The 16,160-nt window shown below is 42.5% G+C and overlaps 2 protein-coding genes across 2 annotated transcripts in view; one reads left to right on the forward strand and one right to left on the reverse strand.

Annotated features, from left to right (window-relative positions):
- The window catches only part of TMEM255B (transmembrane protein 255B), a 64,998-nt gene extending 57,891 nt beyond the window's left edge, over positions 1–7,107 (forward strand). The window contains exons 7-9 of the mRNA XM_015411757.1: positions 2,538–2,697; positions 5,561–5,704; positions 6,940–7,107. Of these exons, the coding sequence (XP_015267243.1) occupies positions 2,538–2,697; positions 5,561–5,704; positions 6,940–7,107 (472 nt within the window). The remainder of the gene's footprint in view (positions 1–2,537; positions 2,698–5,560; positions 5,705–6,939) is intronic.
- A 4,823-nt stretch (positions 7,108–11,930) lies between these two features.
- Positions 11,931–16,160, reverse strand: part of GAS6 (growth arrest specific 6) — a 66,835-nt gene continuing 62,605 nt past the window's right edge. Inside the window, exon 15 of the mRNA XM_015411758.1 lies at positions 11,931–12,481. Within this exon, the coding sequence (XP_015267244.1) occupies positions 12,330–12,481 (152 nt within the window). The 3' untranslated portion in view covers positions 11,931–12,329. The remainder of the gene's footprint in view (positions 12,482–16,160) is intronic.

A 16,160-nucleotide genomic window follows, 5' to 3' on the forward strand; every position in this document is an offset into this window, starting at 1 on the left:
GTTGCTCAGATGCAGCCTTTCCATTCTATTACACTTATAGTTTATTGTTTATATTTAACCCACCCTATTCCAAAGGCACCAGAAAGCACCAATGTCAAAATTCCACCTCTCCCCGACATCAACCCATTAGGATGATAATTAATGATTATAGAGATTGTTAGGTTTTCGTAATTGTCTAGTTGAGCTGCTCCTGTAGGCTGTGCCTGACAGTGTATAAATAGTAAATACAAGAGGAGATTCTATAGAGTTTGTTTGGATACAGAGAGCTATTTCTATGGCTGGTGTTTTAAAAGTGCATTTGACCCGCCTGAATTATGTTTGTCCCACAGGTTAAGTGTTGGGTAGAACATGTAAGAGAAATCATATGGTCTGCCAAGCTAATATAAGAACAAAGTTTGAGTCCAGTGGCACCTTTAAGACCAACAAAGTTTAATTCTTAAAGGTGCCACTGGACTCAAACTTTGTTCTACTGCTTCATATCAACAAAGCTATCCACATGAATCCAAACTAATATAAGGTTTGTTTTCACACTACAAGTTGAGCACAAACCTAATTAAACATCACACCTGAAAATGCCCTTCTTATGTAAGGGCCCAAGCACTTAAGGCCTTTATAAACAAAAATGTCACCTTGAATTTTGACTGTACAGCTGGCCAGGGCAGATGTTGCCACATTTCTGTAATGTGCTTTTGGTGAGCCACTATAGTTGGACATAAGCTGCTACATTCTGTGTAAACTGAAACTTCTGAACAAATAATCTATTGTGATGGTCTAGCCATGAGACTGAGATGGTATGTGGTCACGAGGTCTGAATTTGGCTGCATGGAGGTTTCACAGCAGCAAGAAAAAGGTCAAACATGCTGCCAAGTGAAGTTCTAGGCCCTCTGAATGGATCTAGGAGCCCTCCAAAGCGAGTGAGCTGAAATGCCTCAGTGACAGAAGATTGACTGACCATTTAGCCTTTGTGTGTGTGTGTAGTGCTGTCAAGTAGCAGTCAATTTATGGCAATTCCAGCAAGGGGCTTTCAAGGCAAGGGAGAAGTGGAGGTGGTTTGCCATTGCCTTCCTCTGCAGAGCCTTCCTTGGTGGTCTCCCTTCTGACCCTGCTTAGCTTCTGAGATCTGATGAGATCAGGCCTTCCCTCCTACTCAGCCTTTAGAATGGCTTTAGTTCCATTCTGGCAGCCCAGATGCACTGTTTGACCAGCAGCAGATATAAACAACAGAGCCTTTATGCATGATTAAAGGAAGTGGGCCCCCAACTGCATCTTAGCCTTAACATAGCACTCCCTTCAGATTCCATTCTATTGTTAGTACAGTTGTAGCTTTTGGATAACCTTGGTGTACAGAAATAGTGCTGTACTGTTTACAGCTATTTAAAAATAGAGTGGGTGCTCCAGTCCTGGATTTATACAGCAGGTGTTTTCACAGCTGGCCCTTTACATTTTAAAAAAGGTTTCCTGAAATGGCATATATGAAGATTTTGCCCTCCCTCACAGGGTTTTTCATTTTTCTTCATCTTCTCCACTGAGCAGCCCTTTTTTCATTTTCTCCTTTGTTTTTCTCTCTGGCTGTCCCACCTGGTCCCTTGAATGTTTTTAGAGATATGCTGACCCAGTCTAGGGGAAATGAGGGGAGAGACCAAAATACTTATTATGTCCGATTTTGAAAATGGCACACAAGAGACTGATGGTAGTTCAAAAATAACAAACTTTTATTTAATTTTGATGGGAAATGGTAAGGATGGAATTCCTGTGTAAACTTATGAGGTGAACAAATAACAGGAAAGAGGTAAATGTGTATTCAAATAAATGCCAGATAATTTGTCACAAGGAAGTAACTGTTTCTGTTATTAAGACAAGTCTTTAAAACTTGAGGAGAGAGATTTCTTGGCAGTCTCTGATTAAATACACAAGCATAAGTTTCTTTGTCTCACAGACACTTAAGTTGGTGAAGACAGGAACATTCAAACAAGTTCCAGTTTCCTTATCCACTGCCTAAGGATCACCTTTCTTTTAGGAGTGTTTCCTTTAGACTCAATAGAGATCATACACACCCCTTTTCTAGGAGCTATTTCTCTCAGGCCTGAATGGAGATCCTTCTTGATCCTCTCATAGCCTTAGCCTTCTTTCTCAGTCAACTGTCAGTTCTTAACTGCCACTCCTAACTGACTCTCTCAACTGAAGAATTCCGTTTGAATCCCCTTTCAAGCAAAGTTCTCAGGCCAGGTTACAGCACACAATGCAGAGGTGAAGGTGATTCAGAGGTGTAACTGCTGAAGCCTCCAGAACTAGCATGCATTTGTGTAAAGCCCTTTCCTAGTGAAGATTAGAAACTTATTTTTAAAATATTGGATTGTTCTATCGATTTTATAAGATTGCAACGGAAGGTAGCTAGATTGCAACATCTTTAAGTACAGTCAAAATTTCTAAATGCCATCCCTATTAGAGAGGAATTTAACATGGTGGGACCGGGAATGTGGCTCTGCTTTTTTCCTAATTGCTCATGACGTGGTGCCATTTCTTCCCATTTCCACCAGCTCAGAACACTCCACCAGCTATTATGAGTTCCTTGGCGTGAACAGTTGTCAGGATGTGGTTCACCTGTACCGGCTGCTCTGGTCCTCCACTGTCTTGAACATCATTGGCTTGTTTCTTGGCATAGTTACTGCAGCAATACTTGGTGCATTTAAAGATGTGGTAAGGTCTTAAACTATTCCAGTGATAAAAATCTGCATAGTGGGTGGTATCCTGCCTGAGCCTAGAAGTTCCTCCAGTCTAAGACGTCTTACTCCAACTTAAGTGGAGAAAGAGCCACTTCTATTAAAGGGAGCTTTCTTATGCTGGAGGAAGGCATTTCAAAGCTGAGGCACACCAATGAGTAAGTGCTGTCTGTGGTTGCCACTTAGGGTTGCCAGGTTTGTTGGACCCACGGTGGTGGAGGGAGCATTCTGGGAGCGGAAAGTGACGTACCCAGAAATAAACGCAATGTGCCTACATCACTAGGCATGTCAGTGACGTTAGGGGCAACATTATAGTTTTGGGGCAAAACTCTATGGTAAAATTGGCTTCAAACCATAGAGTTTTGTCCAAAAACTAGAACATCACCACCACCCTCAACATTACTGACGTGCTCACGTCTCTTCTGGGTAACATAGGCACATTACATTTACTTTCTGCTTCTTTCTTCCCTGCTCCTGGTAAGTTGTGTTTATTTCCAGCTTGGGGTGTGTCTGGCATCCCTTCCCCTCGCTTTCTAATAGCCCTGAAGTGGGGGTGGACTCCAAACCAGGGGATCCCCTGCCCCCAACTGGGGACTGGCAACCCTATTGCCACCTGCCTAACCTCTGAAGGTCATGGCACAGAGAACAGGCCTTCAAAATAAGATATCAGCTGGTGGGCTGAACAATATGGATGGAGGCAGTCCTTCAAGTACCATCTAAGGCTTTAAAACCCACACAGTGACTTGTGCCCAGAAACAGATGGGCAGCTAGTGAAGATCTTTCAGCACAGGGTGGATATTATCACTTTTATCAATGCAATATGAATATTGAGCAAACTTCAGAGGACGGCGGAAGACAGGAAGGCCTGGTGTGATCTGGTCCATGGGGTCGTGAAGAGTCGGACTCGACTGTGCGACTGAACAACAAAAAATGAATATTGTAAAGCCCTAACACATTCCAGTTAATATACTGTTTCTACCCAGCCAACCTCCTTTCAAACATCTGTTCTCTGTACATGGGATAGAAGTTCAGGTTATGCAGTTTACAGAATATGGGGGTTTTTAGCCCTAGAATATTGCTATCTGTATAAAATTATACCATTATGTGTACTAGGTTTCTGAAGTCCAAGCTTTCATTTTAATAAGTTTCTAACCCTTTCTACTGTAGGGGAGGGGAAAGGAGCTTGTAAGCCACTCTGAGACTCCGAATGAAGGGCGGGGTATAAATACTACTACTACTTCTTCCCCACCTTACATCTCTGCACCAGAAGGGGCTAGAAGTTCAATAAATATAAAAGCAGAGAAAACCTAGTACATATAGTAATATAACGTTATATTGTTATAACTACATTCTAGGGCTGATTTCTTTTAAAAATTTAAAGCCTACAGGATGCAGGGGGAGGAAATCTTTCTTTTTAAATTGTTGAAGTAATAATAGTTAAGATTGTTTTGCCTTCCCACATCCCTCAGGGGGAAATCAAAGGTTAGGACTAAAAACCACAGGACAGGGCAAAACATGTGGAATATAAGACAGTGAGAGTAAATGAGAGAGGTTTATCCTGGATAGTATCAGACCCTCGAGAGCAGGGTGATTACATTCTTCAAACATGGCTCTGGGCCTGTACAGGTGTCTTGCTACTGCCTTAGGCCGGCAGTAAAATGGTTCTTGTGAGGAGAGAAGAATGGTTTTCCCCTCCTTAGTCCTGCAGGTTTACTTGCCCTGATGGGTGCACTTCCTCTTCAGCTACAGGGAGGCAATTGTTCAAAGAAAGAAGCACATGCTGTGGAGCGTGGAAGCAGCACAGCAGTGGCTGTACATGTTTAATCCAACTTTCTTTCCTTACATATTTTAAGACTGTCTTTCCCCCACAGATCGTGGGCATGAAATGGTTTAGAACAGAAGTATTTGAGTAATTCTGCAGTGCTTCCTCCAACTCCTCCTCCCCCCGCCCGCCCCAACCAGGGGGTATCTGCTTAACTCATCAAGGTTATTCCTTTTCCTCACTGGGTTGCTTGCTGCTTCCTTCTGTCAAGGTTATTTTATGTATGGAACATACTCAGCAAAAAGAGCTGGAGAAAAATGTTCTATCAAATAATTTCTTCCTGACATAGCTACCTATGCAGAATGACCTGGATGTGTTTCAGTTCTGCCTCTACAATGAAAATCTTCTGATTATGCAAAAAAAAACAACCACCCAAAACCGTTCTACAACTGTCTGCAGAAAGGCATCTGCTTAACAATGGCAATCACTTTGCCTGAAATGTCTAGAAATTGGAAACTATTCAAGGTATTCTGATTGGTATCTGCTAGGAACTGAACAGCATTCATACATGCAATCAGACGCCTGGGGAGTCTTGCCAATCACATCCCCTGCTTGCACACCTGTTGACTTTTTTGTTACATAAAAGAAAGTGAGTTTCCATCATTAAAAATAGAAATCTTTACAATTTGAATTGCACTTTACCTAGATTAGGACATTGTTTGGGGAAGATGTTGAGGCCAAAGTAGATGTTACTGCAGTCGTGGGTCCAACCTGTGGCCTCTGACACAATTTAAAAGAATTTGGCCATTTAAAAAGGCTGCAAGGCTCTTTTAGCACTGGGAAAGGTATGTGGAGGAAACAAGATTGCTTGGTCCTGCCGTGCAGGATCGGGCTCTTATGGTATTTTTAAATGGCCGTTTTTTTCTTTAAAATGGTGGCAGCAGACCCATAGTCACCATAATGTCTAGTTTGGCCCTTAGTAACTAACCAATGGCCATATAGACAAATAATCTGATGAATATGAAAATCGGGACTTGGCAAATAAACAAAATATTGGTTCTTTTCTTGTGTTGTGCAGGCACCCATGTCCCAAATTGCCTTCAGCTCTGCTCCTCCACCACAGATCCTCTATAATCCAGCTCAGCAGATTTTGACGTACACTGGATTCTGTCCTTCTGCAGCAGCTGTTCCTCATTATCCATCCTATCATTTACCTCTTCAGGTAGGTGCAGGAGCCTTGTTGCTTTATCTGTCTGCTAGTTACTCCACTGTGGCACTGCTAGACATCCCATTTGCCATGGGGAGCTTCTCTTGGTGACAGGGAGAGGCTCTCCTCTTTTGCTCTTGTGCCAGTTCTGGTGTAGTGTTCTGGTGTCCTTGAAAAAGAGCAGTTTCTGTCAAGAGCTCTCTCAGCCCCACCTACCTCACAGGGTGTCTGTTGTTGGGAGGGGAAGGGAAAGGAGTTTGTAAGCCGCTCTGACACACCTTTGGGTAGTGAAGGGCAGGGTATAAATCCAATTTATTCTTCTTCTCTTCTTCATTCCTAAATAATCTTTCACTGATCAATATTGTATGTGTTCACAGTGCAAGAAATACACAGAATGAGACCCTCTTCTCCCGACTATAAAAGTGTATGCCGTGTGTCATCTCAAACATTTTATTGCTGTTACAAGTTAACATTTAGGCAGTCAGCACAGAGCATACATTAAAAAACTAAGCCAACAAATTGCACTCCTGCTGAGCAGACACTTAGACTCTACTGCGGCAGCTTTCAGATGTACTGAAAAGTTATGCTTTTTTTTTAAAAAACAACCCATGGTCTGTGCAATGAAATATATCCTTTGCAGGCAGAGACCATGATAGGGAGGATGTCCAGACATAAGTAACAAATCCAGATGTGAGTAACAAGACATACAACAATACTTTTGTTTATAAATCAGTTATTCTGCTTCTTGCCTCGCTCCCAACTCCCAGACATCCCCTCTCTACTACTGTAAACTGTCCTTGAGTGTTGCTATGTAATCTGTATCCAGTATTTTATTTATTTGCTTATTTAAAATATTTAGCGACCGTCCTTCTTCCTTGCAGAACTCAAGGTGGCTTACAATATTAATATAATACTTAAAACAGATCACATTTTTAAATTTAAAACCACGCTTTAGTACTGCTGTAAGCAAATGCAGTCCTAAATTGAAACCATATTCAGCTGCCTCCTGCTTGTGAATGTTTAAGACTCGTGAAATCTAGTTGGCAGTAAACCACCGAAAGGTGCAAACTACAGCAGTGCCTTGTGGCATCTTAAAGACTAACCTGAACTTTCACGAACCCAGAGTTGAAGCTAATGGCACAATCCATTTGTCAGTCCTCAAGGCACCATTAAGACTCCCTTGTTGCTTTGGCTACAAGAAACATGGCTCTGACATTTGTCGCTGAAACCTCTCTCTTGTCTCATTACAGCCCACCAACAATTTCCCAACATCCTCATCTACCGATATTTCCTTATCTGATGACACCCAGCCACCATCTCAGTCCAGCTCCAACTATGGCCTTCCTCCCAATGCCCCTCCGTTATATACACCAACCTATTTCCTGTCTGGTGAAAAGCCTCCACCATACGTCCCATAACCTGGAGACCATCACCGAGAGACTGTTAAGGCTGAAGAGGAGAAATCACCACCTTGGCTGTGCTGCCCATGCTAGCAGACTTTTGTGGATGTCATCATGTCATGTTGTGTGGCATGGTATTGGTCCTCTTCATACCCAAATCATTTGCAACCAGTGGACAATTCATGGAAATGAATTGCAGGCGGATCTTCTGAACTAGAGCAATCGGTCAGGCGAAGGATGCATGTGGTCATTTTCAACCTCTCTTTTCTGCTATCATTGCTCCCTCCCCATAGTAACTATTTTTTCCCTAGTAGACATTTCAAAGACAGCAAAGTCCTGCTCGAGAGAGAGCCCCACACACTATTCTAGTGGCCCAAGACAGACAATGGGGATGTCCATTTACATCCAAGGACAGGAATGGCCAGCTCCATCCACATGGAAAAGAAATGCTGATGCACATTTGCAATAAACGTAAAGGTTTTCCTTGCTCGAAGGTTAGTTGTATCCAATTCTAGGGGGCGGTGTTCATCTCCATTTCCAAGCTGAAGAGCCAGCGCTGTCTGAAGACTTCTCCGTGGTCATGAGGCCAGCGTGATTAAACACCAAGGTACATGGAATGCTGTTACCTTCCCACCAAAGCGGTACCTATTTTTGTGTGTGGATCAGAGGTCATTTCGGGGGGAATCACGGGGGATCACAGTTCCCCCGGGGTGAGGTATGGGGGCGGGGCACATGACAAAGCCCCGCCCCCTGCTTCCGGCCGCCCCGCTTCCGGCCCTAATTCAGCCAGGAGGAGGCAGGAGAAGAGGGAGGGTAAGTTGCTTCCTCCCTGCCTCTCCCCACCCCTGCCTGCCTGGGGCCAGGGAGGGCCTTCGCGGGGCTTCCTCACACTCCCGCTGGCCTTGCAGGTCCACCGCCGGGCCCCTCATGGGGCTTGGCAGTGGAGCTAAAGCCACTGCATCAGAGAGTTTGTCCATGATGTAAAAGTCCCAAATTTTTAAACGCCAAGAGGAGAGAAGAAGTTTGTTGGAGCTGGAAATCCACCCCCTAGCTCTTCTTCTACGAAACGACCCCTGGTGTGGATCCTCTTTGCTGGAACAATGTCTAGGACTCTGGCTGCATAATTTCAGTATCTTTTACTTAATTCGCAGTTCGTTTTGCCTTTTTAGCTCCAGTCCAGAGAATTCAGATTGCACTGTACAGAGAAGCAGACAGAGAGAGATTTCCCTTTCTCCTTAATGTTAATGTAGTACCTTCTTTTGGGTAAAGATGTCTTCCAAAAGATTGTGACACTTATTTTACAATAAAATATGTTGTGTGTAATATATTTGTACTTTTAAAATCTATGCATGTTATAGAAAGGAAAGAGAAAGCATTCAGATTTAGTATGAACTTCTGAAGAGTAAATATTGAATTATCAAATTATTTTAAAAGATCTGAGGCTATTCTTTTGTGTGAAGAGATTGTGCTGTGTCTAACTTAATACTATCAAAAATAAAGCTATCTTTTCCATATGCTACAGATTCATCAAGCTATGTAGTGTTTATTCTTAGTACATAAAGTTTATCATCATTCACACCTGAGGGATGCAGGTTAGAAAGCCCTTTATCTTCTGTTTAAAATGGGGGTGGGTGGGTGTTTTCCTTTGGAATCACAAACGAGGCCAAGGGCCAGATACCGACAAGTGAGCCATCCCTAATTTAAGAGTCAATTCCTAAATTTAGAGATTCTTAAAATACGCCAAGGAAGTATAATTCTGGGGTGAATGTAGAAAGTGTGGCAACACAGAGGAGTAAGCTGGAACAAAAAATAACCAGGACAGAGGGACTTTTCAAACCAGGGAGAGAGGGGGATAGAACAGCCAAAGGCTGCATTGGAAACCTTGTAATAAATGGGAAATTCAGGGAGGAAGCAATACACAGGACTGATCAAACGGTGAAGAAGCAAATGCATGAGCATGGCATCACCTACCTTCTCTCTTGATGTGCACCACTGATGATTAACTTTGTGATTTCCTACAATGGACTTGCACTTAATAATTCTGTAACAAGTTATCACTCAAAAAGCCCATTTTGATCAGCTGTGTGCGGCCAATACTGAGTGAGTCCTACATAAACAGAGCACTATCTAGAGAATGGGTGGATCCAGCCAGCTTTTTTTGCTTAACTGAATTTTCCTCCTTAATACAGCCCCTGTCCCACTTGGCTTTTGTCCATGCAGGTCCCATAAACCCCAGGATAACCATTTTAAGTGGTAAAAGGGCACCCCATTCACCTGTTTTCACTAGTGGAAAAGCTGGTTGGATTCAACACAGCACCTGAACAGTCCTATGACAACGAAAAAAAGCAATGCATTATTTTGAGTGAATCTGCAGCAAGATACTTCGCTGATTAAAGAATGAGTAACATAATTTGGCATTCATTTCATACTGGCAAATTAACTGAGTAGTCCAGTGCTTGCAGCTACTGCTCACCACTCATACTGGGGAAGCAAATAGCAATTCACATGTGATTTGAACAAAACACTTCCCCATATCCATGACTGGTTTTGTACATCACAGTGGCCTATGGCAAGTTCCACTCACCTGCTCACTGGGTTGAATCCAGCTCACTCAGTTTCCATTCTGGAGCTGGTAGAACCAGAAAAGACAGCAGATCTGTGCATGTCAGCTGGAGTACTGTGGGAAAGCAGCTCTATTCGCAAATGTTTGAACTGTATTTTCAACCTGTGATAACTTACATAGGACTCAGTAGGGAATTCAAAGTCTAGAGGCTTGCTGAAAAAAATGGTTTGGGGGCAGAAAATGTCCACTTATAGAAGGGGAAAAAACTCCTCAAAACTACAGGCTTTCCAGCACTTGGCTTCAGAAACTAATGATCACGCTCATAACCCAACGAACTCTGGGAATGGCTGCAAATATCTATAGGACAACTGTGCATTTGTGTAGTGAAATAAATGAAACCTAGGATGGCACATTGGTTTTTAACAACTGGGATGGTAGCTGCCACAGACCCTCTGAACATTCATGATAGGGAAAGGTGGGGGATAACCAGAAAACGGATCAACAAGGAAACTGGAAATTGACAAAGTACTTGAGCCCAGTTTGATCTAGGGAACACTGTCAAACAAGTCCCCACAGCTGTTGAAAGACCAAATGTAACAGGCTTAACTCAGGTGAAAAAATATGGAGAAATGTGCCTATTTCACTGTGAGCAAGAAGAATGCAGAATGAGAGAAGGAACGTATGTGCAAACAAACACTTCTGGCCGTCCTATTACGATAGGCAGATAACAGAGCATCTTTTGTCTTCCTTTCATCTAGGTGCACTTCATCACACTCATCAAGGAAAGGAAATATTTGTGTTTAACAGCGCAGCCACAGGATGGAGCCGCACAGGGGTGGGGGAAGAGAACAGTGGGAATGAGCAGGGGTCTTCATTCCCTTTGTACACTGATATTTTGGGTGCACATTGTGTGTGTATGGGGGAGAGCTCTTCTGTTCCTGCACACCAATTTAAAAATTCATATAGATCACTGAAGCTCCTCGCAGATTTCCAGTGAGGAAAAAAAAGAAAAACATTGAATAAGCTGAAATTACATTCTCTCTCTGTAAAAAACAGAAAGAAATTCATAAAATTTATTGCAAGGCTGCTCTGACTCAGAACCACACTAGACAAAATGTCATAAGATCTGCTACTGGATCTCCCATCTCCCTTTCAAACGTCTCCAAGTAGGAAGATGATTATGTGTAGTACTGTGTACCTTAGATGAGAACTACAGGCGCTTGGTGAGATCTTTTTTTTTTAACTCCCCTTAAATCACTCCCCCTCCCCACCCCCAAGCAGTGTCTGCAAGCAGGGGAAACATATCCCTATATATTTTCCTTATCTGGACAAATAGCATCTCTTGGGAGCCAATTCACATTGGGAAAAGGTTACAGGGGGAGGGGGTAACCCACCACTTGCCCAACATCATGGCCCGAATACACACACGCACACAGAAAGAGCTTTATACTTTTAAAGTGATTGGATCCTGCAATCACAGACGGCACCTGCAATGTCTGTTTTACCCCTTGTATCCCAGGAGTAAGATGCAAGCCGGATGGCTAGCCTTCTGCAGCCTTGTTCTGGGAGGCAGCAGTATTAGGGAACCTAACTCTGGAGCAAGAGCTCATGCCTGGCACCCCAGAGAGCTGCCTCTGTCATGACAAGGCATAGGAGGAGGAAGAAAGAAGCAAGGTAGCCCAAGTCCTCTTGGCTCAGGGAGCCTCCATTTACCTCTCCTGGCTGGCAGAGGGCCTTGAACCAGCCGTACCTTCCCTCTCCTGTGAAGCCTGCCAGGCAACATGGAAAAGTTATGATGTTTGCAGCTGAGTGTCTGCTCTGTATCAAGCTGGTTATTCCATACAGACTCTGAAGCCAGTTCCAGAAGAGCACTAGATCAAGCAGTCAGGGTACTGTAAACCTGTGGACAGGCAAATGGCACAGTTTGCAAGTCCTGATTCTCACACAGCAGACTGTACTGGCTTCTGGTTCGTGCTGAACCATCGAATTCAGAAAACAAAGGTCCATCACATATGTGCCCTTGCTGGTCCATACCAATAATGGCTATTTGCCAAGCACAGCTTTTCCAGAAGGCCACATTCAAGCCTATTGTGCCCAGATTTGCAAAGGTTGTTCCCTAGACAGGAAGCCAATTGTGAAATCTCAATGGTAAATAAAATAATTGATACCAAATTGAACTAACATCAAAAACCATCAGCACCATAAAGACAAAGGGGGGAAAATCCACCCAAAGAAAGACTGTCCCTTGCTGCAGTTAAGTCCAAAAAAGTTTCATGTTTTATTCTTACATATTTTGTAAATCAAGAAGCAGCATTTGGTAATAAAAAAATACAGAACTATTTTAAATCTTCCAGTCCGCACAGAATATATTACCAGTTGCAACATGACAGATATAATCTGTCTCTTAACTACTCACCGTTAGGCAATCGTTTGCAGCTTTGGGTTATTAAGTCCTTTGAACTATTTACAAATATATTACACATTTGAAACTCTCCAAAGCAAAGAAATGTTTCAATAATTAATCTGACATTTGAGTTTCAGTAGCTCTACATAACTTCAGTGTTCAAGAGAACTATACACACAGTGCTGGAAGTCTGAATAATTTATATCTTTATATATATATTTAAAAGCATTGGGAGGGTTTTTTAATATAAAACTTTGGGGGTTTCAATCACATCTATTGATCAGTCTCTATTGGAGGACACGAATGAGATGTGATATCACTGGATTTGTAGAGGGCCTCGTCCAGATCCAGAGCTTGCTGATTGACTTTCACCGTCATGCAGCCATGGTAGAAAGCGGTGACTGGAGTTGAAGTGACAGGAACATCTGCGTTTCAAAGGAAAAGGGAAGGAAAACATCTTTGAAGATTACTACCAAGTTTCCTCATTCTTGTTAACCAAAAACCAAAACCAAGTGCCTTCCTTTTGGCATTCTGCAAACGTTTGTGGCTCTATGACTAACCCTCACTTCCCAAATACTTGAACTGTGTAATTTAGGGAAACATTCTGAGAATGAAATGCTTTTGGATTTCTGTTCCTGCATATAAAGGTTAAAAACTATATAGATTCTCACTCATCCCTCTTTGTAGATTTTCTTCCTATCCTTCTTTACAAGACCTTCTGTTTACTGTTAGATCTGTTTTTGCACCAAGGGTCACAAGGTCTCTACAGCCCTTCAAGTGGGATTGTAGAGGCAGAGTCCAGAGTTCTGTCTGGGAAAGGCTTTCCCCGATATTTCCTTGGCAGAAGGGCTGGATTTGCTACATAGATTATACAGCAAGGACTTTCCTCTATTATAGCACAAAGGATTAATTTAGAAATATCTGCTGCTGTTCTGTTACTGGGGAAGAACTAGATATGCAACATCCTAAGAACAAAGTGTGCATTCTCTATAGTCAACAGCTGATCACTGGTGTGGCACTGAGAGCACAGGGAAGAGAAGCCTACCATATGCTCGTTACAGTGCAGTCAGATAAGCAAGATCTGATTGGAATGATGTCCGTTCTTCAATATAATTAACATAACTACTCCAAATTCAATAACTATGCCATTCTATAACACCTGGAGACATTCAGATTTGGTCATTATTCTGAGGCCTTTGCCATCTGATATCAGTTCCACAGCCGATGGGAAGGAAGAATGACTCAGCAGATGGGAACCTGCTCGGGATGTCTGAAGAGTCAGCAGATCTTCCTGCTGAACAAGATCAAATCGACTAGCATTTCTCCATACAGCATTTCCACCAATCACAGTAGTTGCCTGCTGGCTTGGGAAGACGTTTCTCAGTTCTATACAAGGGTGGTATCCTCTTATCACAGGCTGTGCCTGCTAGGGTGGGAGATAAAGCTCAGGTGTTACCCACCTCCGGGGGGGGGGGAATAGGCATGCATTTATCCTTTTGGCACAGACATAAATATGTTACTTGCACCTGCTGGCAGGCAGGCAAACAAGACTGTAGACTAGGGAAGGTGGGAAGAGAGTAGGAGAGGCTGAAGCTCTGCCCCCTCCCTGCGACGAGAGCAAACATGCACATCAATGGGAGAGATCAGTGAAAAAAGAAAGGATATGATATGATATCTCTGTACGTGAGAGTCTGAGATCTGACTATGGAGAACTGCAGATGTCAACAAGCAGCAGTGGTGGCACCCCACAGCCACAAGACTGCTCATCCTGGTGAAAAATGGAGAGCAATGTCTACTTTTTTTTTTTTGGCACAGATAAGGCATGGGAGAGGGAAGCAAAATTATCCTCCCACATACACACTAGCTTTTCTGCACCCCACTGCTTGAAGCATGTTTCTCCCAGCCTAGCTTCAATACCAGAAATCAGAGAGGGAAGCAAAATTCTCCTCCCACATACACACTAGCTTTACTGCACCCCACTGCTTGAAGCATGTTTATCCCAGCCTAGCTTCAATACCAGAAATCAGATAGGCTACAGGAAATATGCAGAAAAGAACCAGATACAGTAGGGTGAGTGTTCCATTTAAAAATAGACCTCCCCACCCCCATGTGAGAATCCCAGCAGAAAAGAAAATACACAAACAATGTTGTCAAACCTTCCTTTGCCTTCTACACAACTGAGAATTTTAATCAAATTGGTTCCACAAATCTGGCACAGAAGATCTTTTGGGTGGTGATTTCTGAGACTGTGTTCCCCGAGATTACTATAGTTATTCCTGAGACTGTGTTCCCATTGAAACCAGTGGAAACGAACAAAATAACGACACTGAACAGGCTTAAACACCATGATAAAACAAATTGAGTTAATAACAAACAATTTTGAGCCCAAAGTGTTATGTTTTCGAACAGGCTTAAACACCATTATAAAACAAATTGAGTTAATAACAAACAACAATTTTGAGCCCAAAGTGTTATGTTTTTTGTCTACAGTGTACACTGTTTTGCAAATGACTCATATCTAGTACTGTTTGAACGAATCAAAGTTTACTGCCAGGCATGGGACATGCATACAGGATACAGATATTTATCTGACTTTAGGGTTCCTAACTGCCTGGGGGGAAATGTCCTGCCCCTTTATCAGAGGCTGAAAGGGATGTTATTTGCCCCATGACATTATTTACCTCCAAGCTACACAAAACTTCATCTCCCTGTTTCCAAACATCAGGCCTCAGTTAAAGGCGCAATTTATTTTTCCCATCAGGCCTGTTAGCAACCCTGTCTGTCTCATAAATTGTCAAGAATCAAGCAAATAGCAGATTTCTGTTCTTCTCAAATGCGCTGAAGGAAATTTGTACTAATGAGACTCAGGGTAATTACGTAGGTCATACATCTTTTGATCAAAGCTTCATTGGAAGTATTAAACATCTTTCAGTAGATGCCTACCAGTATCCATGTAAACACTGAAGCAAGAAGAGAGAGACAGAATTTTAGTATAAGCCAATACATGCAGAAATCAGCTTATATCAATGTTATCTGCTACTATTAATTCATAAGCTACCTGTTATTTAAAACTACAGAGAATCACCAACTTGCACCCATACACACACATTCACACACAGAGAGAGTGGTTTTGAACTGGTCTCTCTAGCTAAGGCTGTAAGAGCACCTTTATCTGCAGCACCTAGCAGAAAAAGCCTTTTGTAGCTAAGAGATAAAACAACCTGCTAATCTCTGCAGATCAAGCTGTTGTTCAAGGGTGTAGTAAAGCGGGAGTGGATGGTGGGACTGAAAGTGTAATGGAGTAAATGTTTTCCCTTTTTTTGCTTTGAAACAGTGGCAAAGTTACACCTTTTAAAGTTCATTGAAGTTAATGGATTTAGAAGGGTGTAACTCTGCACCGGGTGGCACTGAAAATCACAGACTTTTGTATGCATTAAAACCTGACATAACAACCAACAGCACCAAACAAATTAGAACAAAGTTTGAGTCCAGTGGCACCTTTAAGACCAACAAAGTTTAATTCCGTGTATAAGCTTTCGCATGCATGCACCCTTCATCAGATAAAAATAATTGAGGGGAAATTAATAATAAAAGGTACGATCTTACGGAAGCCACCTGGCACTGTTTGATGACACATCATCATACAGCAAAAAAAGGGACCGATTTCTTCATTAAAATCAGATTGAAATATCCATTGTTTAATAAGCATGATTGGATTTACCGATGTGATTTATCCATGCTTTTTTAATGTTCTCATCTTTTTCTTATCTATCATGTTTGTCAAACTGTCTGAGGGAAAAGATGAAGGGCCTACTGCACAGGCACTGCAGGTGAAACAAAAATACGCCCCCGTCAAAAAAAGCCCCCAATTAATAAGAAAAGGAAGATCTGATGAAATCAGAAAATGTGAGAACTTGCAGAAGAACCAGACACTATCTAGGCGGAGTGTAGTGCCATCTATACAATAGTTTAGTCCTGTTCAATTTAACCTCATTCATAGAGGGGGGGGAAAGCAACTGGGATGGTATGAGCAGTCCCACACATTTAGAACCCTCCGTGTTTGGCAGCTCTGGATTTATGGAAAGGATCTTCCCCCCCCCCAGG

Source organism: Gekko japonicus, unplaced genomic scaffold (assembly GCF_001447785.1).
Source record: "Gekko japonicus isolate JY-2015 unplaced genomic scaffold, Gekko_japonicus_V1.1 scaffold247, whole genome shotgun sequence".
NCBI lineage: Eukaryota > Metazoa > Chordata > Lepidosauria > Squamata > Gekkonidae > Gekko > Gekko japonicus.